We start from the raw sequence: 23,768 nt of genomic DNA, 5'->3' as shown, positions 1-23,768 counted from the left end.
ATATTATGCACATAGAGCTGTTTGTTAACACACACAAAGTATAGCATTGGCCATGAATGGGCTATTCACGTTTTCTGTGGTTTACAATACGACTTTATGTAACCCACTACAAAACAATTAACTCGACAGGTCATTATTGTAAAACATAATTTGCTTTCAATAACCAGTGGTGGAAAAAGTACCTAATTGTCATACTTGAGTAAAAGTAAAGATACCTTAAAAGAAAATTACTCAAGTAAAAGTGAAAGTCACCCAGTAAAATGCTACTTGAGTAAAACTCTAAAAGTATTTGGTTTTAAATATACGTAAGTAGCAAAAGTAAATGTGGATCGCTAAAATATACTTAAGTATAAAAAGTGAAAGTATAAATCATTTCAAATTCCTTATATTAATTTAGGAAAGGGAAAGGGGGATACCAGTCAGTTGTACAACTGAAGGCATTCGACTGAAATGTGTCTTCCACATTTAACCCAACCCTTCTGAATCAGAGATGTGCGGTTGGCTGCCTTAATCGACATCCACGTCTTCGGCGCCCGGGGAACAGTGGGTTAATTGCCTTGCTCAGGGGCAGAAGCAACCCAGACTAGAGGTCGACCGATTAATCGGAATGGCCAATTAGGGCCAATTTCAAGTTTTGATAACAATCGGTAATCGGTATTTTTGGCCACCGATTTGCCGATTACATTTTTTTTTAACACCTTTATTTAACTAGGCAAGTCAGATTAAGAACACATTCTTATTTTCAATGACGGCCTAGGAACGGGGGTTAACTGCCTTGTTCAGGGGGGATTCGGGGATTCGTTTTTGCAACCTTCTGGTTACTAGTCCAACGCTCTAACCACCTGCCTTACATTGCACTCCACGAGGAGCCTGCATGGCGTTTCAAACGTCACTCGCTCTGAGACTTGGAGTAGTTGTTCCCCTTGCTCTGCATGGGTAACGCTGCTTCGAGGGTGGCTGTTGTCGATGTGTTCCTGATTCGACAATTGAAAAAAATCATAATCGGTAGACCTCTAACCCAGACGGCACGATTTTCTTGTTTTTTTAATTTACGGATAGCCAGGGGCACAATTCAACATTCAGACATAATTTACAAATGAAGTATTTGTGTTTAGTGAGTCTGCCAGATCAGAGACAGTAGGGATGACCAGGGATGTTCTCTTGATAATTGTGTGAATTAGACAGTTTTCCTGTCCTGCTAAGCATTCAAAATGTAACAAGTACTTTTGGGTGTCAGGCAAAATGTAAGGAGTAAAAAGCACGTTATTTTGTTTAGGAATGTAGTGGAGTAAAAGTAAAGTACAGATACCCCAAAAAACTACTTAAGTAGTACTTTAAAGTATTTTTACTTAAGTACTTTACACTACTGTCAATAACTTACATGGATTAATAAAGGTTAAATAAACCTAGATATATTCACAATAGAAATACACCAACTACACGTTGGAGCAGACCAGGTCTTTGGACCCAGGCACATTGAGATCTATACTGGCTTTGGACTTCTTCTTAGCCAGCTTGCCTTGCCTTGCCTCAGACTTGAGATACTTCTCCTTGTTGTGAATGACCTGGATGTACTGGTCTGTGCTGCTGTTCTGCTGGTCGCTACTGGAGGCCAGAGAGGCCGAGTCCGACTCAGTCAGGGAAGGCTCCAGCTTGGACCTGGATGTCTTGGGCTTGACCTGGGGCTCCAGGCGTCTTCCAGGGCCCTGGGGGGATGAGTGTACAGGTCTGCTCGGGGAGTGGGTGTGTCTGTCTGGGGACTGTGTGTGCCTGACTGGTGGTGGAAGCTCTGCTCCTCTGATGCTGGTCTCGGAGAGGGAGTGCAAGCGCGTCTCCATATCCTCCCAGTCCGCTTTTTGGGCTTCACTGCTGTAGCGCCCCCTAGCAGTGTGGCTGTCTTTTGACGCCATAGATAGCTTGGTCTCCAGGCGCTCTCCGATGTAGAAGCGAGCCGGCTGGTGGAGGTCGGAGAGTGAGCGGGGCCGGTGAGTCTGCCCGAACGACCCCCTCCTAGACTCCCTCTTCCCCCCTGCCTCTTCCTCCTCCTCTTCATCACTCAGGTGTGACTGCGGCGGATTCGACCTATGTGGGTGCCCATGCAGATGCGGAGCCCTTGGAGTATACCGCTTGATATTCCGCGGGATCAGCTCCACGATTTCACCCACCGGGTCCTCCGATCGGAAGTGGCGAGGGACGCGTGTGGCTGATCGAAGCAACTTTTTCCTAGCTTCGTGCTCGTTGACGATAACGTAGCGCGTGGTGTAGGGGCGACGGCCCACGTAGCTCTGGGCGGTCACTATCCCAGCTGCCTCTGCGGAGTGCATGGGCCTGATGGTCTTCCTGTAGATTGGGTCGGAGTGGATGTTCTCTGAGGAGTAGCGTGTCGGGGGGTTGTACGCCACATGGTGGTAGGACTTGGACCTGCAGGTACCGCTAGGGCCTCCCAGGTAGGAAGGGTGTCTGTGGTGACAGAGGGAAATACGGATGATAAATGTTACTACTGTATGTGGTCGTAATGAGAAACCACTTCAACTTGAATCATTACAGTAACAAATACTACTGATACTGTGTATCGTTGATTCCTTTGGTAGTGACAGTACTCCAGGCCATAGTATGTCCAAACAGGCTTTAGAAGGATTTAAATACTCCTTGCTTATTAGCTACTGTTGTAGAAAACTACACTTTTCCTTTCATGACTCGTGATCTGACTTGAGTGAAAGCAGTGAGATGGAATCCCATTCAATTTCTTAGGGGTGAATCCTGACTTCCACTTAAGTGTAATTTTCAATTAGTCATGCATTGATGTTAATGGGAGTCTAAGTTTAAACTTTGGGCTAGGTACTGGAGTCCCCCTTTAGAGGTTTATTTAGGACTAACAACATGGACACCAACCCTTAATCCTCCTGTAGACACACCTGTAGAGGACTGTATAAAAGCCTGTGACTGACCAGACAGAATAACACATCATATGTGTGTGTGTGTGTGTGACACACCTGTTAGGGATGTTCTCCAGCCTTTGCTTGTGCAGTATGGACACTGTTGGACTTCTAGACGCCCCAGCAGCAAATGTCGCCCTAGCTGTCTCGGCCCTCGATGCCGACTGGGTGATGGTGCGGATGCCGTTGCCGCGACGATCGGGCGACTGGAAGTTTGTGACACTGCCGTTGGGTCGTGGCGACGGCGTGCGAATGGACGATTCGCGGCTGGTGATGTCACCATCCTGCTGGTCAGGCTTCCTGTCCTCCCCGGGGACCTCTGGGGCCTGTAGCCTCGCTGTGGGTGGGGGTCAGAGGTCAGGGGTTACAGTGAGGGAAAAAGTATTTGATCCCCTGCTGATTTTGTACGTTTGCCCACTGACAAAGAAATTATCAGTCTATAATTTTAATGGTAGGTTTAGTTGGTAGAGCATGGTGTTTGCAACGCCAGCATGGTGTGTGCAACGCCAGGGTTGTGGGTTCGATTCCCACGGGGGGCCAGTACAAAAAAAAATGCATGAAATGAAATGAAATGTATGCATTCACGACTGTAAGTCGCTCTAGATAAGAGCGTCTGCTAAAATGACTAAAATGTAAAAAAAAATGTCAATTTGAACAGTGAGAGACAGAATAACAACAAAAAAATCCAGAAAAACACATGTCAAAAATGTTATAAAATGATTTGCATTTTAATGAGGGAAATAAGTATTTGACCCCTCTGCAAAACATGACTTAGTACTTGGTGGCAAATCCCTTGTTGGCAATCACAGAGGTCAGACGTTTCTTGTAGTTGGCCACCAGGTTTGCACACATCTCAGGAGGGATTTTGTCCCACTCCTCTTTGCAGATCTTCTCCAAGTCATTAAGGTTTCGAGGCTGACGTTTGGCAACTCGAACCTTCAGCTCGAACCTTCAGGGATTAAAGTCTGGAGCCTGGCTAGGCCACTCAAGGACCTTAATGTGCTTCTTCTTGAGCCACTCCTTTGTTGCCTTGGCCGTGTGTTTTGGGTCATTGTCATGCTGGAATACCCATCCACAACCCATTTCAATGCCCTGGCTGAGGGAAGGAGGTTCTCACCCAAGATTTGACGGTACATGGCCCTGTCCATCATCCCTTTGATGAGATGAAGTTGTCCTGTCCCCTTAGCAGAAAAACACCCCCAAAGCATAATGTTTCCACCTCCATGTTTGACGGTGGGGATGGTGTTCTTGGGGTCATAGGCAGCATTCCTCCTCCTCCAAACACGGCGAGTTGAGTTGATGCCAAAGAGCTCCATTTTGGTCTCATCTGACCACAACACTTTCACCCAGTTGTCCTCTGAATCATTCAGATGTTCATTGGCAAACTTCAGACGTGCATGTATATTTGCTTTTTTGAGCAGGGGGACCTTGCGGGCGCTGCAGGATTTGAGTCCTTCACGGCATAGTGTGTTACCAATTGTTTTCTTGGTGACTATGGTCCCAGCTGCCTTGAGATCATTGACAAGATCCTCCCGTGTAGTTCTGGGCTGATTCCTCACCATTCTCATGATCATTGCAACTCCACGAGGTGAGATCTTGCATGGGAGATTGACAGTTCTTTTGTGTTTCTTCCATTTGCGAATAATCGCACCAACTGTTGTCACCTTCTCATCAAGCTGCTTGGCGATGGTCTTGTAGCCCATTCCAGCCTTGTGTAGGTCTACAATCTTATCCCTGACATCCTTGGAGAGCTCTTTGGTCTTGGCCATGGTGGAGTGTTTGGAATCTGATTGATTGATTGCTTCTGTGGACAGGTGTCTTTTATACAGGAGCACTCCTTTTAAGTGTGCTCCTAATCTCAGCTCGTTACCTGTATAAAAGACACCTGGGAGCCAGAAATCTTTCTGATTGAGAGGGGGTCAAATACTTATTTCCCTCATTAAAATGCAAATCAATTTATAACATTTTTGAGATGTGTTTTTCTGGATTTTTTTGTTGTTATTCTGTCTCTCACTGTTCAAATAAACCTACCATTAAAATTATAGACTGATCATTTCTTTGTCAGGGGGCAAACGTACAAAATCAGCAGGGGATCAAATACTTTTTCCCCTCACTGTAGTTTAGGTGTTCAAAAGTTCAACATTTTATTGGTAAAGGTTAATAGTCAAGTGAGGTGAAGGGTTAAAGGTCAGATGATAGGGGATATGTAGATATAGAACCAACCAACCAGAAAGTAGAATGATGAGGTTTACCTGAAGCCAGCTGTAATACCTTCTTCTTGTCTTCTGTTCTCTCCTGACAAATACATTTCTGTTCAGCATACAGTCATGAGACTAAGTAGGCATCCCAAATGGCACCATATTGCCTTCATATTCCACTACTTTTAACCAGAGCCAAAAGTAGTACACTGTCTAGGGAATATTTGGGATGCACTCTAAGTTCATATGTATGTTTGTTTAATGTATAATAGCGACTGACTTCGAGAACTATAACTGTAGCGTCTATAACTCACAGTCTGAAGCTGCATCCTCAGCTGGTTGTTGGTGAATTTAAGGGATCTGGCAATGGCCTGAAGGTAGTAGATCAACATGCTGAAGGACACAGAGAGAGTTACCCCAAGAGGACTGACACAATGACTGATCAACATGCTGAAAGACACAGAGAGAGTTACCCCAAGAGGACTGACACAATGACTGATCAACGTGCTGAAGGACACATAGAGAGTTACCCCAAGAGGACTGACACAATGACTGATCAACATGCTGAAGGACACAGAGAGAGTTACCCCAAGAGGACTGACACAATGACTGATCAGCATGCTGAAAGACACAGAGAGAGTTACCCCAAGAGGACTGACACAATGACTGATCAGCATGCTGAAGGACACAGAGAGAGTTACCCCAAGAGGACTGACACAATGACTGATCAACATGCTGAAGGACACAGAGAGAGTTACCCCAAGAGGACTGACATAATGACTGATCAACATGCTGAAGGACACAGAGAGAGTTACCCCAAGAGGACTGACACAATGACTTGACCAATCCGAATGCATCAAGCAAGTCAGGCTACATGGAGTGTGTGTGTGTGTGTGTGTGTGTGTGTGTGTGTGTGTGTGTGTGTGTGTGTGTGTGTGTGTGTGTGTGTGTGTGTGTGTGTGTGTGTGTGTGTGTGTGTGTGTGTGAGTCTGTGTGTGTGTGTGTGAGTCTGTGTGTGTGTGTGTGAGTCTGTGTGTGTGTGAGTCTGTGTGTGTGTGAGAGAGAGTCTGCATTCCTGTGTGTGTGTGTATATATGTGTGTGAGTCTGTGTGTGAGTGTGTGTGAGTCTGTCTGTCTGTGTGTGTGAGTGCACTCACAACAGCAGCAGCAGAGCGGGCAGCGCTACGACAGGGCTGGTGACGTAACTCATCACTTTACTGAACCACACCGGGAAGTCATTGGCTATCGTCTCTGAGATTATGTCATAAATCTTCTCCTGACCGCTGCAGGGGAACGCACGCATGCACACACACACACACACACACACACACACACACACACACACACACACACACACACACACACACACACACACACACACACACACAAACAAAATCTGACCATTGTATTACAGGAAAGGATGAAGCATAGTGTTACAGCAGAATTAGAGCTATACAGGCTTTTCTTCATGGCCATATACTGCTTTCAGCAGATTATGATGTGTGATGATAATAAACTAATCATGGATAGATTTTTTATAGCAATTTTCAAGGTTCTCAATAGGAGTTAGCTCGTCCACACACACACACCTCACTTGGGCTACAAACATGCACAGACACAGACACAGACACAGACACACACACAGTATACTGCAACCCTATTGAAAGTGTGGCTTACATTACCTTAAATTACAAGGGCTAACTTTAAAATGGACACCACGTTTCAAGAGCTTCACGGGAACAATCGCTTACCTAAATGGCCCGCAGTGTTGGGAAGGTCTGTATCTCACTATGGCAAAGATGGTGGGCAGCATACACAGAAAAAGCATGAACAACAGCATAGCCAGGTAGAAATTATTTGATCTGGAAACAAATGAGAGAAATAAAATAGTACTGTTATTTCTATATTGCTTATTTATCTGTGTTATTTTAAATTATTCTGTCTTTGTAATCCTGATCAAATATGTTTACAAAGACAGATAATCAAAACCCATAATCCATATTTGGTTAGAGACAATAGGAATGGTGGAATATATTTTTAATATACTATCATACTATTGTTTGGTTATACATTTTGACATTTACATTTTAGTAATTTAGCAGATGCTCTTATACAGGGTAACTTACAGTTAGTGCATTCACCTTAAGTTAGCTAGGTGGGACAACCACATATCACAGTCATCGAAATAATGTTTTCCCTCAATAACGTCAGTAGAACCAGAGCTGGGGGGGGGGAAGCATACTGTTTGAAGAGGTATGGTTTCAGATGTTTTTGGAAGATGGGCAGGGACTGTCCTAGCTTCAGGTAGAAGTTTCTAACATTGGGGTGAGAGGACAGAGAAGAGCTTGGACTGGGCTGAGCGGGAGCTGTCCTCCCGTAGACGTGGAAGGGCCATGAGACCTGAGGTGGCAGAATGTAGTGCTCAGGTTGGGGTGTTGGGTTTGAGCATAGCCTGAAGGTATGGAGGGGCAGCTCCTCTTGCTGCTCTGTAGGTAAGCACCATGGTCTTGTAGTGGATGTGAGTCGACCAAGGTTTTTAGCACTCTGGGAGGGCGACACTGGAGTTGTGAACTGTGATGGAGAGGTCTTGGTGGAAGATATTTTTCATATGTGACCCGTTTCAGGAAACTAGGCTTATGTCGCAAGTCACGACTTCACAGGAGAGCCATTTTTTTAAAGAAGATTTTTGGCAGAAATGCCTTCTGGAACATATATTTCATGTGCCTTAATACTTTCATGTGCCTTAATAACAAACTTGTATGCCATCTGTAAATGGAAATAAAATTGTTAAATTACGAGACTTGTTGGTTAAGCCACAGAAAAAGCGGCAACCGTCCCACTAGCCATGACTGGCTGAGATAATGAGTGGGATGGACATGCCAAGAGAGGAGTTTGGATTGGTCTGCCATATAGAAAGCTTCTGTCTATTTGAGCTTTGTTTACCTAGCTAGCTAGCTGTCTTAAGCTAAAGTGTACAACACCCGTTGAATATGGGCGGTGTCAGTAAACGTCTGCAAAAAAGCATAATGAAATTGTGTCAAGTGTGTGCTCTGAATGCACCGAGAATGAAAGGAGATGGGTGGGGCTAAAGCTTAAGAGGGTGTGAACGGTGCTGAATGGGTGTAGACATAGAAGAGCTCTTCACTAGATATCAAAACATTCAAATGACATTTTCTCAAAAGTAAATTTCAAAGTTGATCAACTTTCAAAGAATTACTTTCCCATTGTTCCTCAAAAATGCAGTGTATGATATACCATTTTGGTAGCTCTGAGTCTCTATTTTGTCCAATGTCAAATACACAATTTCAAATATTGCTACTTAATTAAGACCAAATCCAGGTGGTGAGTCACATATACTATTTATTCATATCATTCTATTTCTTTAATAAACTTACATGCTATTTCTTTATCATACTGTTTTACATAACCACGTGAAGTGTATGGTGTGTGTGCGCACTTTCATAAGTATGTATTTTCCTGTACATCTGGGAGTGACTGATAAGGCCTGAAAGAGGCAGCAACAGACTCGTTACATAAATCAGAGTGGGCTGAGTGCCTGCAGGCCGTGTGTGTGTGTGTGTGTGTGTGTGTGTGTGTGTGTGTGTGTGTGTGTGTGTGTGTGTGTGTGTGTGTGTGTGTGTGTGTGTGTGTGTGTGTGTGTGTGCGTGTGTCTGTGTGTGAGGGAGCAGTGTAGTAGCTCATCACAGAGATGTGCTCATTTTGTTCTCTCTCTCCACAGAGCTGTAAAATAAGATCCGGTGGGAGGGGAGGAGAGGAGTAATGAGACCAGAACCACTGAGCCAGAGTATCAGAACCACAGAACCAGTATTATAGGCCCAGAGTGAATCAGACTCACACTATGCTGTTATGTAATGTTAGTCTTTTGTGGTACTGTTTATTATGGATTCATCAGTACTAGAGAGAGAGAGAGAGAGAGAAGTGAATGGTAGAGTGGCTGTGTCTTCTACACATGCTTGTCCAGTATGATTGTGTGTATATGTACAGTGCATTGGGAAAGTATTCAGACCCCTTGACTTTTTCCACATTTTGCTACAGCCATATTCCAAAATGGATGAAATCATTTTTTTGTGCTTAGGGTTGTTGTGCCCCAGTCTGTGGTCCTGAGCGCTCTGGAGCAGGTTTTCATCAAGGATCTCTCTGTATAATATTTTACTGAGGAGTGGCTTCCGTCTGGCCACTCTACCATAAAGACCTGATTGGTGGAGTGCTGCAGAGATGTTTGTCCTGCTGGAAGGTTCTCCCATCTCCACAGAGGAACTCTGGAGTTCTGTCAAAGTGACCATCAGTGTCATGTCCTGACCCTTGTAAGATGTAATTTTCTATAGTAGAGTAGGTCAGGGCGTGTGCATGTGCCTGTGTGTGCTTGTCTGTGTGTGTGTGCCTATGTGTGTGTGTGTGCCTGTGTGTATGTGCATGCCTGTATGTGTGTGTGTGTGTTTGCGCCTGTGTGTGTGTGCTTGTGTGTGTGTGTGCCTGTGTGTGTGTGTGCCTGTGTGTATGTGCATGCCTGTGTATGTGTGTGTGTGTGTGTGCCTGTGTGTGCTTGTGTGTGTGTGCCTGTGTGTATGTGCATGCCTGTATGTATGTGTGTGTGTGTGTGTGCGTGCCTGTGTGTGTGTGACTGTGTGTGTGTGCGTGCCTGTGTGTATGTGTGTGTGCATGACTGTGTGTGTGTGCGTGCCGTGTGTGTGTGTGTGTGTGTGTGTGTGTGTGTGTGTGTGCGTGCCTGTGTGTGTGCGTGCCTGTGTGTGTGTGTGCATGCCTCTGTGTGTGACTGTGTGTCTCTGCCCCTGACCTGGATGCTCTGAACACCTGTTGGTGAGGGACGTTACAGGTGAGCACAGCCCAACTCCTCAGGTACATCAAGCCTATCAGCTTCAACACGTTGAAGGCAGGCAGACAGGGAGAGAAGAACGAACCCATCCTAGAGAGAGAGAGAGAGAAAGAGAGAAAAGGGAGAGAGAGAGGGGGAGAGAGGAGAAGTGGAGCTGAATTATCATAATGTATACATGAGCCAACAAGGTTACCTACACAGCAGTTTGTGTTGTGACGGTGTAAAGTCAGTTACCATTAGATAACATCAGCTGTAATGTATTAATGTTTTTATGTCACTATTATGAGAGAGAGAGAGTGAGCGAGAAAGACAGACAGAGAGAGAGAGAAAGAGTGTGAGAGAGAGGGAACACGAGAGACAGGGGTGGGGGGTTTGGAGAAGAATCTCCCCACTCTGTGAAGGAGCCAGAGGACACAGAGAGAGGGGTGGGGGTTTGGAGAAGAATGTCCCCACTCTGTAAAGGAGCCAGAGGACACAGAGAGAGGGGTGGGGGTTTGGAGAAGAATGTCCCCACTCTGTGAAGGAGCCAGAGGACACAGAGAGAGGGGTGGGGGGGGTTGGAGAAGAATGTCCCCACTCTGTGAAGGAGCCAGAGGACACAGAGAGAGGGGTGGGGGGGGTTGGAGAAGAATGTCCCCACTCTGTAAAGGAGCCAGAGGACACAGAGAGAGGGGTGGGGGTTTGGAGAAGAATGTCCCCACTCTGTGAAGGAGCCAGAGGACACAGAGAGAGGGGTGGGGGTTTGGAGAAGAATGTCCCCACTCTGTAAAGGAGCCAGAGGACACAGAGAGAGGGGTGGGGGTTTGGAGAAGAATGTCCCCACTCTGTGAAGGAGCCAGAGGACACAGAGAGAGGGGTGGGGGGGTTTGGAGAAGAATGTCCCCACTCTGTAAAGGAGCCAGAGGACACAGAGAGAGGGGTGGGGGTTTGGAGAAGAATGTTCCCACTCTGTAAAGGAGCCAGAGGACACAGAGAGAGGGGTGGGGGTTTGGAGAAGAATGTCCCCACTCTGTGAAAGAGCCAGAGGACACAGAGAGAGGGACAGATTTACACCCCTGCTAATGGAGCTCCTCCAGACATATCACACATAGCACAGCATATTACTCTGGGTCAGGGGCTGTCCTGCCCTTAGTAAGGTTACCTTTTATAGAAGGACTGGGTTATATATTATAGCTAATATGGGCACATTACCTTCTACATTAGAATCAGAATCACCATTAATAGCCAATCACATTTTCACAGTCAGCATGGCACTTGGTGATATGGTGCTGCTAGCAATATACATCATTTATACAGACAGAGGAATTTACACAACGTTTCCACACATTGTAAACAAATTAGATAAAGTGAACATAGAAATTGAAGTGTGTGAGAGAGTGTGTTATATCTCTAACCTGAGTTTTTCCTGGCAATGTGACTTGAGGATGAACACTGGGCCCTAGTTCCATCTACTGTCTATGTTGCATCTGATGTCTGAAAGCTCAACAGCAAAGACCAATAGCTTATGTCCGAAGAGACAAATACATTCCGAGCCGTGGTGGAGTGGGTGGGTAACACTCCCAGCAATGAACAAGTTTTCCTAGAGTGGCAGGTATCCTAGCGGGTAAGAGTGTTGGGTCAGTAACTGAATGTCACTGGTTCGGATCCCCGAGTCGACTTGGTGAAAAAAACTGTCTGTGTCCCCTTGAGAAGGACACTTGACCCTAATTGCTACCGTAAGTTGCTCTGGATAAGAGCGTCTGATAAATGACAAAAATGTCAATGTAAAATGCACCCCCACTGGAGACCAGGGTTTAAACAATGTGAAAGGTTGAGTGGAACTCCACTGTCCTATAAAAATAAAGAATAGATGAAGTGACAAACCCAGTAGAATGTGACATACCAGATCATTCCTTGGTTATATATCAGGTGGAGTACATTCTCAGCTATCTTGAATTCCCCATACTCAGGCTGCCAGGTGGGAAACATAAAGGGTGACATTAATTAAACCTTGAATTACTTCATTAAATATATTGACGACCTAGTCAAATGTCTTAAAATAAAGTTGACTCCTGATAGATGCAACAGCTTGTCCCTGCCGTGATGGCGTGGACTAAACCAGAACATGCAGTTACCAGGAGCAATTAAAAAGCATGTCATCCAATTGTGACTTGCAAACCGCACTGCACTTCAACGTAGTTTGCACTTATCCAGACGTCAACTGTAATCAGACGATAACAACACAGTCACAATCACCCTTGGGTTAAAACAGTATTTGTTTTCTTTCAAACCCTTTGAGCTTGCCTGGAGTGCCATATGGGCAGTATTTGCACTTTCGGGACTATTCCATTGCACCAAGCAAGCTCAGTTAAGCACAGCTGGACTATTTGAAAGTAAACAAATACTTTTTGAATGGAGGTTGAGTACGTACAAACTTGCTCTCCAGGTCCCAGCAGCAGCAGTCACTCAGGTACCTGACCACCAGCCCTCTGATGAAGTCTATCAATAGGATACTGGCCACCGTGAAGATCATATCGATGATAGACAGCTTCAACATCTCCTACAATACAACACATATAAACATATGAGCATAATGAAACGTACTGTTATAGCTACTGTCTGGTAACTATCTGTTATTGGGTCGCCTTTAAGGTCATTCTGTAATGACACTAGCTAACACCTACTAGCACTGATGTCACTGTCAGCTTTATTGCGGGGAGTTTTACTTGCAGTGACTGTGGCATGTGGATGTCTTACCTACCTTATTTGAATGTAAGTTGCTCTGGATAAGAGCGCCTGCTAAATGAATAAAATGTATACTGTATGTCTTTCAGAAAAACTAACTGTACATAACTCATGGGAAATGGATCATCAAGCTATACTTATCAGACCTGGGTTCTTGCACTTTTGGGGACTTTACTATTGGTTGAAAGCTCGATCAAGCATTTAAAAATATAAAAACATATCATTTGAATCCAGTTCTGCTAATTATATGATGTCATTTTCCTGTTGAGAATATCCACTCCTGAGACGACGACACACGATATACCCTCCTATTGATCTGCACCAAGAACAAGTCATCCGTTTTGCATCCTTGGCCTAGTGACAGCTTCATTACCTGAATGTCTGCCTGGGTACGTTTCAATCCATACTCAATCTATTGTTTAGGGGGAAACAATCGCCACAGGACAAGGCATTTTCATTTTTCTTGTCGGGCATAATGCCTTTAAGAGATATTAAGGGTAACTCTCTGAGGGATGAGACTGTTGATTATTAGGTCTGTGTACAGACAGAATGATCTAGAACGGTAATAGTTATTGGTGCTTACCGTACACACAGAGTGCTTAGGCTGACATGGTTGAACTACTCCAGTGTTATGTTTCATAATAGCTTACTGTGACAGTAGTAATATACGTTTCCTTTGTACAATAGATAAAGATCTATTCTAGGGGACTTTTATTATGAAGACTCCTTGTGAATGTATGTGTTATGGATGTTGTTATAAATTTTACATAAAGGTGTTATGAATGATACCACAACACTCATAAAGGTGTTATGAATGATACCACAGCACTCATAAAGGTGTTGTGAATGATACCACAGCACTCATAAAGGTGTTGTGAATGATATCACAGCACTCATAAAGGTGTTGTGAATGATACCACAGCACTCATAAAGGTGTTGTGAATGATACCACAGCACTCATAAAGGTGTTGTGAATGATACCACAGCACTCATAAAGGTGTTATGAATCATACCACAGCACTCATAAAGGTGTTATGAATGATACCACAGCACTCATAAAGGTGTTATGAATGATACCACAGCACTCATAAAGGTGTTATGAATGATACCATAGCACTCATAAAGGTGTTGTGAATGTTACCATAGCACTCATGAAGGTGTTGTGAATGATACCACAGCACTCATAAAGGTGTTATCAATGATACCACAGCACTCATAAAGGTGTTATGAATGATACCATAGCACTCATAAAGGTGTTATCAATGATACCACAGCACTCATGAAGGTGTTGTGAATGATACCACAGCACTCATAAAGGTGTTATGAATGATACCACAGCACTCATAAAGGTGTTGTGAATGATACCATAGCACTCATAAAGGTGTTATCAATGATACCACAGCACTCATGAAGGTGTTGTGAATGATACCACAGCACTCATAAAGGTGTTATGAATGATACCACAGCACTCATAAAGGTGTTATGAATGATACCACAGCACTCATAAAGGTGTTGTGAGTGATACCACAGCACTCATAAAGGTGTTATGAATGATACCACAGCACTCATAAAGGTGTTATGAATGATACCACAGCACTCATAAAGGTGTTGTGAATGTTACCATAGCACTCATGAAGGTGTTGTGAATGATACCACAGCACTCATAAAGGTGTTATCAATGATACCACAGCACTCATAAAGGTGTTATGAATGATACCATAGCACTCATAAAGGTGTTATCAATGATACCACAGCACTCATGAAGGTGTTGTGAATGATACCACAGCACTCATAAAGGTGTTATGAATGATACCACAGCACTCATAAAGGTGTTGTGAATGATACCATAGCACTCATAAAGGTGTTATCAATGATACCACAGCACTCATGAAGGTGTTGTGAATGATACCACAGCACTCATAAAGGTGTTATGAATGATACCACAGCACTCATAAAGGTGTTATGAATGATACCACAGAACTCATAAAGGTGTTGTGAGTGATACCACAGCACTCATAAAGGTGTTATGAATGATACCACAGCACTCATAAAGGTGGTATGAATCATACCACATGTTATGAATGCCTTACAGTTGAAGTTGGAAGTTTACATACACCTTAGCCAAATACATTTAAACTCAGTTTTTCACAATTCCTGACATTTAATCCTAGTATAAATTCCCTGTCTTAGTTCAGTTAGGATCACCACTTTATTTTAAGAATGTGAAATGTCAGAATAATAGTAGAGAGAATGATTTATTCCAGCTTTTATTTCTTTCATCACATTCCCAGTGGGTCAGAAGTTGACATACACTCAATTAGTATTTGGTAGCATTGCCTTTAAATTGTTTAACTTGGGTCAAACGTTTCAGGTAGCCTTCCACAAGCTTCCCACAATAAATTGGGTGAATTGTGGCCCATTCCTCCTGACAGAGCTGGTGTAACTGAGTCAGGTTTGTTTTCCTCCTTGCTCGGACACACTTTTTCAGTTCTGCCCACAGATTTTCTATAGGATTGAGGTCAGGGCTTCGTGATGGCCACTCCAATACCTTGATTTTGTTGTCCTTAAGCCATTTTGCCACAACTTTGGAAGTATGCTTGGGGTCATTGTCCATTTGGAAGACCCATTTGCGACCAAGCTTTAATAACTTCCTGACTGATGTCTTGAGATGTTGCTTCAATATATCCACATAACTTTCCTTCCTCATGATGCCATCTATTTTGTGAAGTGCACCAGTCACTTCTGGAGCAAAGCACCCCCCACAACATGATGCTGCCACTCCCGTGCTTCATGGTTGGGATAGTGTTCTTCGGCTTTCAAACTTCCCCCTTTTTCCTCCATACATAACGATGGTCATTATGGCCAAACAGTTCTATTTTTGTTTCATCAGACCAGAGGACATTTCTCCAAAAAGTACGATCTTTGTCCCCATGAGCAGTTGCAAACCATAGTCTGGCTTTTTTTATGGCGGTTTTGGAGCAGTGGCTTCTTCCTTGATGAGCAGCCTTTCAGGTTATGTCGATATAGGACTCGTTTTACTGTGTATACAGATACTTTTGTAAAGGTTACCTCCAGCATCTTCACAAGGTCCTTTGCTGTTGTTCTGGGATTGATTTGCACTTTTCGCACCAAAGAACGTTAATCTCTAGGAGACAGAACGAGTTTCCTTCCTGAGTGGTATGACAGCTGCGTGGTCCCATGGTGTTTATACTTGCGTACTATTGTTTGTACAGATGAACGTGGTACCTTCAGGCGTTTGGAAATTGCTCCCAAGGACGAACCAGACTTGTGGAGGTCTACAATTTTTTTCTGAGGTCTTGGCTGATTTCTTTTTATTTTCCCATGATGTCAAGCAAAGAGGCACTAAGTTTGAAGGTAGGCCTTGAAATACATCCACAAGTACACCGCCAATTGACTCAAATGATGTCAATTAGCCTATCAGAAGCTTCTAAAGCCATGACATAATTTTCTGGACTTTTCCAAGCTGTTTAAAGGCACAGTCAATTTAGTGTATGTAAACTTCTGACCCACTGGAATGGTGATACAGTGAATTATAAGTGAAATAATCAATTGTTGGAAAAGGTAGATGTCCTAACCAACTTGCCAAAACTATAGTTTGTTAACAAGAAATTTGTGGAGTGGTTGAAAAACAAGTTTTAATGACTCCAACCTAAGTGTATGTAAACTTCCAACTTCAACTGTATGTATTCATGTAAATTGTCAGGTTGATGATGGAGTGTCCCTGTAACATTTCTACTCTGGCCTATACAAAAGGTCTCGACCTTCATGGAACAGTTGTTAGTACACTTGCTCTGTAAAGGGTTGCTCAATTAACGTTAAAAGATTAATGAATGGACAAATGGACAGATTAACAAATTAATTAATTAAGAAATGAATGGACAAATAAATGAAGGAACAAATGAACGAATAGACAAATTAACAAATGAGCGAATGACAAATGAACGAATGACAAGGAACGAACTTCTGCACCTGTCCAACGTAGGTCTCCCAGCACTCGTCCGGTTTCTTCTGCTTGTTCTGCTCAAACATCCCAGTGTGGTTGTACATGGTTGCCATGGTGACCTTGCTAGTGCTGATGCTGGTGTTGACATCCAGCACCATGGCGATGGTCGCTATGGTGCTGTTGCGGTTTTCAGATATGGAGATGTCAGATACGAGGGTGGAGAGGCTCGTCTCCCCCGGCTGGGAGATAGTCGCCATGAATGCCGTGGAGTCAGACAAGTTCCCCGAAACAACAGAGGCCGCCGCCTGAAAATAATCCATCAAAACCATTAATGATCAATCAACCAATCAACCAGTCAGTCTGTCTATCCATCCATCAGTCAATCAGAGCTTTAAAAACGTATGAACATTTTCATAATTTCATTCCTTTGTTTTCTAAACCTTCCCCGCATCACATCCAGCCGTGATTGGTAGTCCCATAGGGCGCCATCTGAGGTAGGCCGTCATTGTAAAAAAGAATTTGTTCTTAACTGACTTAACTGACTGAGTTAAATAAAGGTTTTAAAAAATCAAACAATAATTGTACTTTTTAAAATGTTTAAAGCATTGACATTAACATCAGCAATAACAGTAACATTTATTTATTGATTGGGGACTACGGCACAATACGTAAAGAGTTTAGTGACATGGCTTGTACGGTGTCCATATTAGGAAAGCCTCAATCTCAGCAGGACTACTTACAGCTGCAGCAGCTGACGCCATACTCATACTGTTAACCTTGTCCAGAAGGGCAATGATGAGGCTGTACAGGTTACCCAGATACAACACCAGGACTCTGTGGCGAGGAGACAAAACATTCACTGCATTACAAAAGAAAGAAAACAAGCTAAAATCAATTTGGTAGCAACATTAACTAACAGTACAGCTACGGTGTAGTTACATGTCAAAATATGAATCCAATTTCACTGATACTCTACTGTATCTGTGAAACGTAATGTTAAGTGTGACCAAATGAGATTTGAGGTGCTGTCAGAGTCAGACCTGGCCAGCTGGAAGCGGAGGGAGGTCCTAGGATGGTACATCTCCAGCTGAGCCACCAGCTCAAAGGCAGACGGGGCGATCATGGTGATGAGGGACACCACCACACTCACCTGGGACAGGAAACAGGATATGACATCAGACACGGGGTATGTTATAAAATAGACACCTTCATATACGCCTGATGACATCATAAGGAGTCATTGTATCAGGACCTTCTCTTCTCTTTTTCACTAATATATGGAGGCATCAGAGGAGCAAGCAGTTAGGAGCTAGAGGCTGTCCAAGTCAGAATTCCAAGTCGGAAACTCTGGCTTCTTTCTAGAGCTTTGACATTCCGACCTGAAGATCCCTGACGTCATGATTTGACCAGTGTTTTCTCTCCAGAGTTCCCAGTTGTCTTGAAAACACCATCAGTCCAGGCAGTGACATCAGGGTAGTGAAAACAGTTATCTTATCAAAGCCCTACAGACATCCATTATCCTGAACTGAATTAAATGATCAGCTGTCATGCACAGATGGTGATACATGTGACTGGTGATAGCAGTCTCCTATTGGTCTCCAGTTTCACATTAACGCCTTTATTACAGCATCCTGAGAGGAAATGATGCGAGAGAAACACAAGGCACGATGTAATTGAAGTCCTGTCACATATGTCTTTGTCATCAGGGAAATCAAGTGCCCAAAATGAGATACAGTAGCTATAATTCATCAACCAAGTTAAACACAATATTGTCAGGTTTCCCGGACTCAGAGTAAGCCTACTTACAAAACATTAAGGACACCTGCTCTTTCCATGACATAGACTGACCTGGTGAACACAGGTTAAAGCTATGATCCCTTACTGATGTCACTTGTAAAATCCACTTATGTGTAGATGAAGGGGAGGAGACAGATTAAAGAATGATTTTTAAGCACTGAGACAATTGAGACATTGATTGTGTATGTGTGCCATTCAGAGGGTGAATGGGAAAGACAAAACATTTAAGTGCCTTTGAACGGAGTATGGTAGTAGGTACCAGGCGCACCGGTTTGTGACAAGAACTGCAACGCTGCTGGGTTTTTCACACTCAACAGTTTCCCATGTGTATCAAGAATGGCCCACCACCCGAAGAACATCCAGCCAACTGTGGGAAGCATTGGAGACAACATGGGCCAGCATCCCTGTGGAACACTTTCTACACCTTGTAGAGTCCATGCCCCGATGAACTGAGGCTGTACCTTAAAGGGGACACAGGGGAGGTGTTCCTAATGTTTGGTATACTCAGTGTATACTGTAGCTAGCTACCTCATTCTTCTCCCATAGAGTTAGCTCTGGCTTCTCCTGCTCTAGTTTCTGGGAGCGGTCCACCACAAAGTAGATTATATAAATGCTGCCAGCCAGAGAGAGAAGGACCAGGATGTTGGCTAGGATTCGCAGACTGATCAGGACTGCTCTGGAAGACAGAGAGAGAAACAGAGAAACAGTAGTTCAAGAAATCAAATGTATTTACAGTGCCTTCAGAAAGTATTCATATCTCTTGACTTATTCCACATTTTGTTGTGTTACAGCCTGCATTCAAAATGGTTAAATAAAAACATTATCTCACCCATCTACACACAATACTCCATAATGACAAAGTGAAAACATGTTTTTAGAAATACAGAAGTATCTCATTTACATAAGAATTCACACCCTGAGTCAATATTTTGTAGAAACAATGTCTCAAAGAGCTTTCCACACCTGGATTGTGCCACATTTGCCCATTATTCTTTTCACAATTATTTGAGCTCAAATTGGTTGTTGATCATTGCTAGACTGTTACGCCTGCTCCCGCTTCCTCTATCTGGCGCTCAAGGGCACCAGGCTGGCCTTCATTACGCACACCTGTCACCATCATTACGCGCATCAGCGCTCATTGGACTCACCTGGACTCCTTCACGTTGTTGATTGCCCCCTCTATATCTGTCTGTTCCTCATTTTGTTCCCTGTGTCAGCATTATTGCCGTAATGTCATTTTGTTCCCCCCGTCCAGATGCTGTTCTTGTTTTGTTTGATGTGCATTTTTCCATTAAATATTCACTCCCTGTACTTATTTCTCGTCTCCAGCGTCGGTCCTTACAGAATGCTGATACCACTATTTGAAGCATCAGGGAGTTCTTGTTTTTTGTTTTTGGTGGTGACATTGGGTTCAGGTGCTGCCGCCGATGGAACCGGGGATACCTCAGCTGGCTTGACGGGCTACCACGCCTTAGCTGGCTCGAGAGGTTTCCTTGCCTCGGTTGGCTCGGCAGGCGCCCATCCCACGTCATACCTCAGCCGGCCTATCAGGCTCCTATGCCACTACAGGATTGTCAGGCTTTCACGCCTCAGCCGGATCGCCGAGCTCCCATGCCTCAGCCGGATCACCGGGCTCCCACGCCTCAGCCAGATCGCCGGGCTCCCACGCCTCAGCCGGATCACCGGGCTCCCACGCCTCAGCCGGATCACCGGGCTCCCACGCCTCAGCCGGATCACCGGGCTCCCACGCCTCAGCCGGCTCGTCGGGCTCCCACGCCTCAGTCAGCCCTTCAGACTTGCCCAGGCGGGACGCTGGGTGGGGGGGGGGGGGTGTGGGGGTACATCCCTGGGGGGGGTACTGTTGCGCCTGCTCTCGCTCCCCCTCTCTGGTGCTCAAGGGCACCAGGCTGCCCTTCATTACGCACACCTGTCACCATCATTACGCGCATCAGCACTCATTGGACTCACCTGGACTTCATGTTGATTGCCCCCTCTATATCTGTCTGTTCCTCAGTTTTGTTCCCTGTGTCAGCATTATTGTCGTAATGTCATTTTGTTCCCCTCGTCCAGATGCTGTTCTTGTTTTGTTTGATGTCCATTTTCCATTAAATGTTCACTCCCTGTACTTGCTTCTCGTCTCCAGCGTCGGTCCTTACATAGACAACCATTTTCAGGTCTTGCCATAGATTTTCAAGTAGATTTAAGTCAAAACTGTAACTCAGACACTCAGGAACATTCACAGTCTTCTTGGTACGCAACTCCAGTGTATGTTGGAAAGCAGACTGAACCAGTTTTTCCTGTAGGAGTTTGCCTGTGCTCAGCTCCATTCAGTTTCTTTTTTATCCTGTAAAATCCCACAGTCCTTAACGATTACAAGCATACCCATCCCCAGGCAACAACACGTCTGCCACGCTGATACTTAACACTAGGGCCCCTCAGGGGTGTGTACTTAGTCCCCTCCTGTATTCCCTGTTCACCCACGACTGCGTGGCCAAACACGACTCCAACACCATCATTAAGTTTGCTGACGACACAGCAGTGGTAGGCCTGATCACCGAAAATGATGAGACAGCCTATAGGGAGGAGGTCAGAGAACTGGCAGTATGGTGCCAGGACAACAACCTGTCCCTCAATGTGAGCAAGACAAAGGAGCTGATCATGGACTACAGGAAAAGGCGTGCCGAACAAACCCCCATTAACATCGATGGGGCTGTATTGGAGTGGGTTGAGAGTTTCAAGTTCCTTGGTGTCCACATCACCAACGAACTATCATGGTCCAAACATACCAAGACAGTCGTGAAGAGGGTACGACAAAACCATATCCCCCTCAGGAGACTGAAAAGATTTGGCATGGGTCCCCAGATCCTGAAAAGGTTCTACAGCTGCACCATCGAGAGCATCCTGACCGGTTGCATCACCGCCTGGTATGGCAACTGCTCGGCAGCTGACCGTAAGACATTACAGAGGGTTGTGCGAACGGCCCAGTACATCACTGGGGTCAAGCTTCTTGCCATCCAGGACCTATATAATAGGCGGTGTCAGAGGAAAGCCCATAAAATTGTCAGACACTCCAGTCACCCAAGTTATACGTTTTCTCTGCTACCGCACGGCAAGCGGTACCAGAGCGCCAAGTCTAGGACCAAAAGGCTTCTCAACAGCTTCTACCCCCAAGCCATTAGACTGCTGAACTTTGCATACAAATCGCCACTGGACAATTTACATTGACCCCCCCCGCTGCTACTCGCTGTTTGTTTGTTACCTATGCATAGTCACTTCACCCTCAACTACACGTACAGATTACCTCAACTAGCCTGTACCCCCGCACACTGACTTGGTACCAGTGCCCCCTGTATATAGCCTCGTTATTGTTATTCTTATTGTGTTACTTTCTGTTATTACTTTTTATTTTAGCCTACTTGGTAAATATTTTCTTCTTCTTGAACTGCACTGTTGGTTAAGGGCTTGTAAGTAAGCATTTCACAGTAAAGTCTACACTTGTTGTATTTGGCGCATGTGGCAAATAAAGTTTGATTTGATTTGATAACATGATGCAGCCACCACTATTCTTGAAAATATGGAAAGTGGTACTCAGTAATGTGTTGTATAGGATTTGCCCCAAACATAACACTTTGTATTCAGGACAAAAAGTGAAATGCTTTGCCATTTTTATTATTATTACTTTAATGCCGTGGGATGGATGTTTTGGAATATGTTTATTCTGTACAGGCTTCCTTCTTTTCACTCTATCAATTAGGTTAGTATTGTGGAGTAACTACAATGTTGTTGATCCATCCTCAGTTTTCTCCTATCACAGCCATTAAACTCTGTAACTGTTTTAAAGTCACTATTGGCCTCATGATGAAATCCCTCAGCGGTCTCCTTCCTCTCCGGCAACTGAGTTAGGAAAGATGCCTGTATCTTTGTAGTGACTGGGTGTATTGATACACCATCCTAAGTGTAATGAATAACTTCACCATGCTCAAAGGGATATTCAATGTCTGCTTTTTCTTTTTTACCCATCTTCTTTGCAAGGCATTGGAAAACCTTCCTGGTCTTTGTGGTTGAATCTGTGTTTGTAATTCACTGCTTGACTGAGGGACCTTACAGATAATTGTATGTGTGGGGTACAGAGAGGAGGTAGTCATTCAAAAATCTTGTTAAACACTATTATTGCACAAAGAGTGAGTCCATACAACTTATTATGTGACTTGTTAAGCATATGTTTACTCCTGAACTTATTTAGGCTTGCTATAACAAAAGGGTTGAATATTTATTGACTCAAGACATTTCCGTTTTTCATTTTTTATTCACTTGTGGGGTATTGTGTGTTGGCCAGTGACAAAAAAAAAATCAATTTAATCCATTTTAAATTCAGGCTATAACAGAAAAAAGTCAAGTGGTGACACTGTGTAAAGCCCTTTTACTGTTGTCACAAAGTGCTTTACAGTAAACCTGCTTAGACCCAGGCCCAAGCAAAATCTGAAGCACAGTGGCAAGGAAACAACTCTTTAGAAGGAAGAAACCTAAAGAGGAACCAGATTCAGAAGGGAGGTCCTTCTTCCTCTGTATTCCTCTGTATTGTACACTCTTAGTGTTCTTTGGCTGTCCCCATAGGATAACCCTTTTTGGTTCCAGGTAAAAACACCTTCTGTTTCCTGGTGGAAATGTAAATGTAAATGTAAATCCCTCTGTGGAAAGGGTTCCACATGGACCACAAAAGGGTTCTACCTGAAACCAAAATGAGTGTACATTGGACATTCCACAGCCTTCAGATCACCACCTAAACCACACAAAAGTGGCAACATGGTAACGTTACTATAATTCAAACTCCAGTGAAAATTTTCCCAAACCAATCAGTAGAACTTTAGGTTGAAATCTCCCATTGAAACTACAATTTGCATACAGTACAGTGCATGCATCCACCTAGCATTAGCACAAGTTAGAATAGACATTAACTCAAATGGACTGAAAGAAGTGGCAACATAGTGTGGTGGAGAGGGCCGCGGGCAGTGTGAACGAACGTTCCCTGAGGTATTAATCCCTCTTTAATGTCTACTCAGGTCTGATGATGCTCTGGCAGGGGTGATTTAGAGCCAGTCATCTCTGACAGTAAAAGGCTGTTAGGATGAGTTACGCCACCAGGAAGTGTCGGCCTGTGTGTGGGGTAGCAATGGACTGGGAGTGAAACAGTAAATCAGTCCTTTCTGAGACCAGTGGAGAACGCAGGTAGAAGAGGCTCAAAAGCAACCCGGGGATAGCAGGAGATGAACTTCCACTGAACATGTCATAGCAAA

The 23,768-nt window shown here is 44.2% G+C and overlaps 1 protein-coding gene across 1 annotated transcript in view; it reads right to left on the bottom strand.

Annotated features, from left to right (window-relative positions):
- Positions 1–1,244: 1,244 nt before the first annotated feature.
- The window catches only part of LOC106562704 (transmembrane channel-like protein 3), an 87,358-nt gene continuing 64,834 nt past the window's right edge, over positions 1,245–23,768 (bottom strand). The window contains exons 10-22 of the mRNA XM_014127690.2: positions 19,003–19,150; positions 17,718–17,827; positions 17,418–17,511; positions 16,704–16,982; positions 12,400–12,528; positions 11,872–11,939; positions 9,951–10,079; positions 6,886–6,996; positions 6,292–6,417; positions 5,449–5,527; positions 5,189–5,231; positions 2,994–3,273; positions 1,245–2,460 (exon numbers count right to left, since the gene is read on the bottom strand). Of these exons, the coding sequence (XP_013983165.1) occupies positions 1,437–2,460; positions 2,994–3,273; positions 5,189–5,231; positions 5,449–5,527; positions 6,292–6,417; positions 6,886–6,996; positions 9,951–10,079; positions 11,872–11,939; positions 12,400–12,528; positions 16,704–16,982; positions 17,418–17,511; positions 17,718–17,827; positions 19,003–19,150 (2,620 nt within the window). The 3' untranslated portion in view covers positions 1,245–1,436. The remainder of the gene's footprint in view (positions 2,461–2,993; positions 3,274–5,188; positions 5,232–5,448; positions 5,528–6,291; positions 6,418–6,885; positions 6,997–9,950; positions 10,080–11,871; positions 11,940–12,399; positions 12,529–16,703; positions 16,983–17,417; positions 17,512–17,717; positions 17,828–19,002; positions 19,151–23,768) is intronic.

This window comes from Salmo salar, chromosome ssa11 (genome assembly GCF_905237065.1).
Source record: "Salmo salar chromosome ssa11, Ssal_v3.1, whole genome shotgun sequence".
NCBI lineage: Eukaryota > Metazoa > Chordata > Actinopteri > Salmoniformes > Salmonidae > Salmo > Salmo salar.
This window is presented reverse-complemented; position numbering and strand designations above follow the sequence as displayed.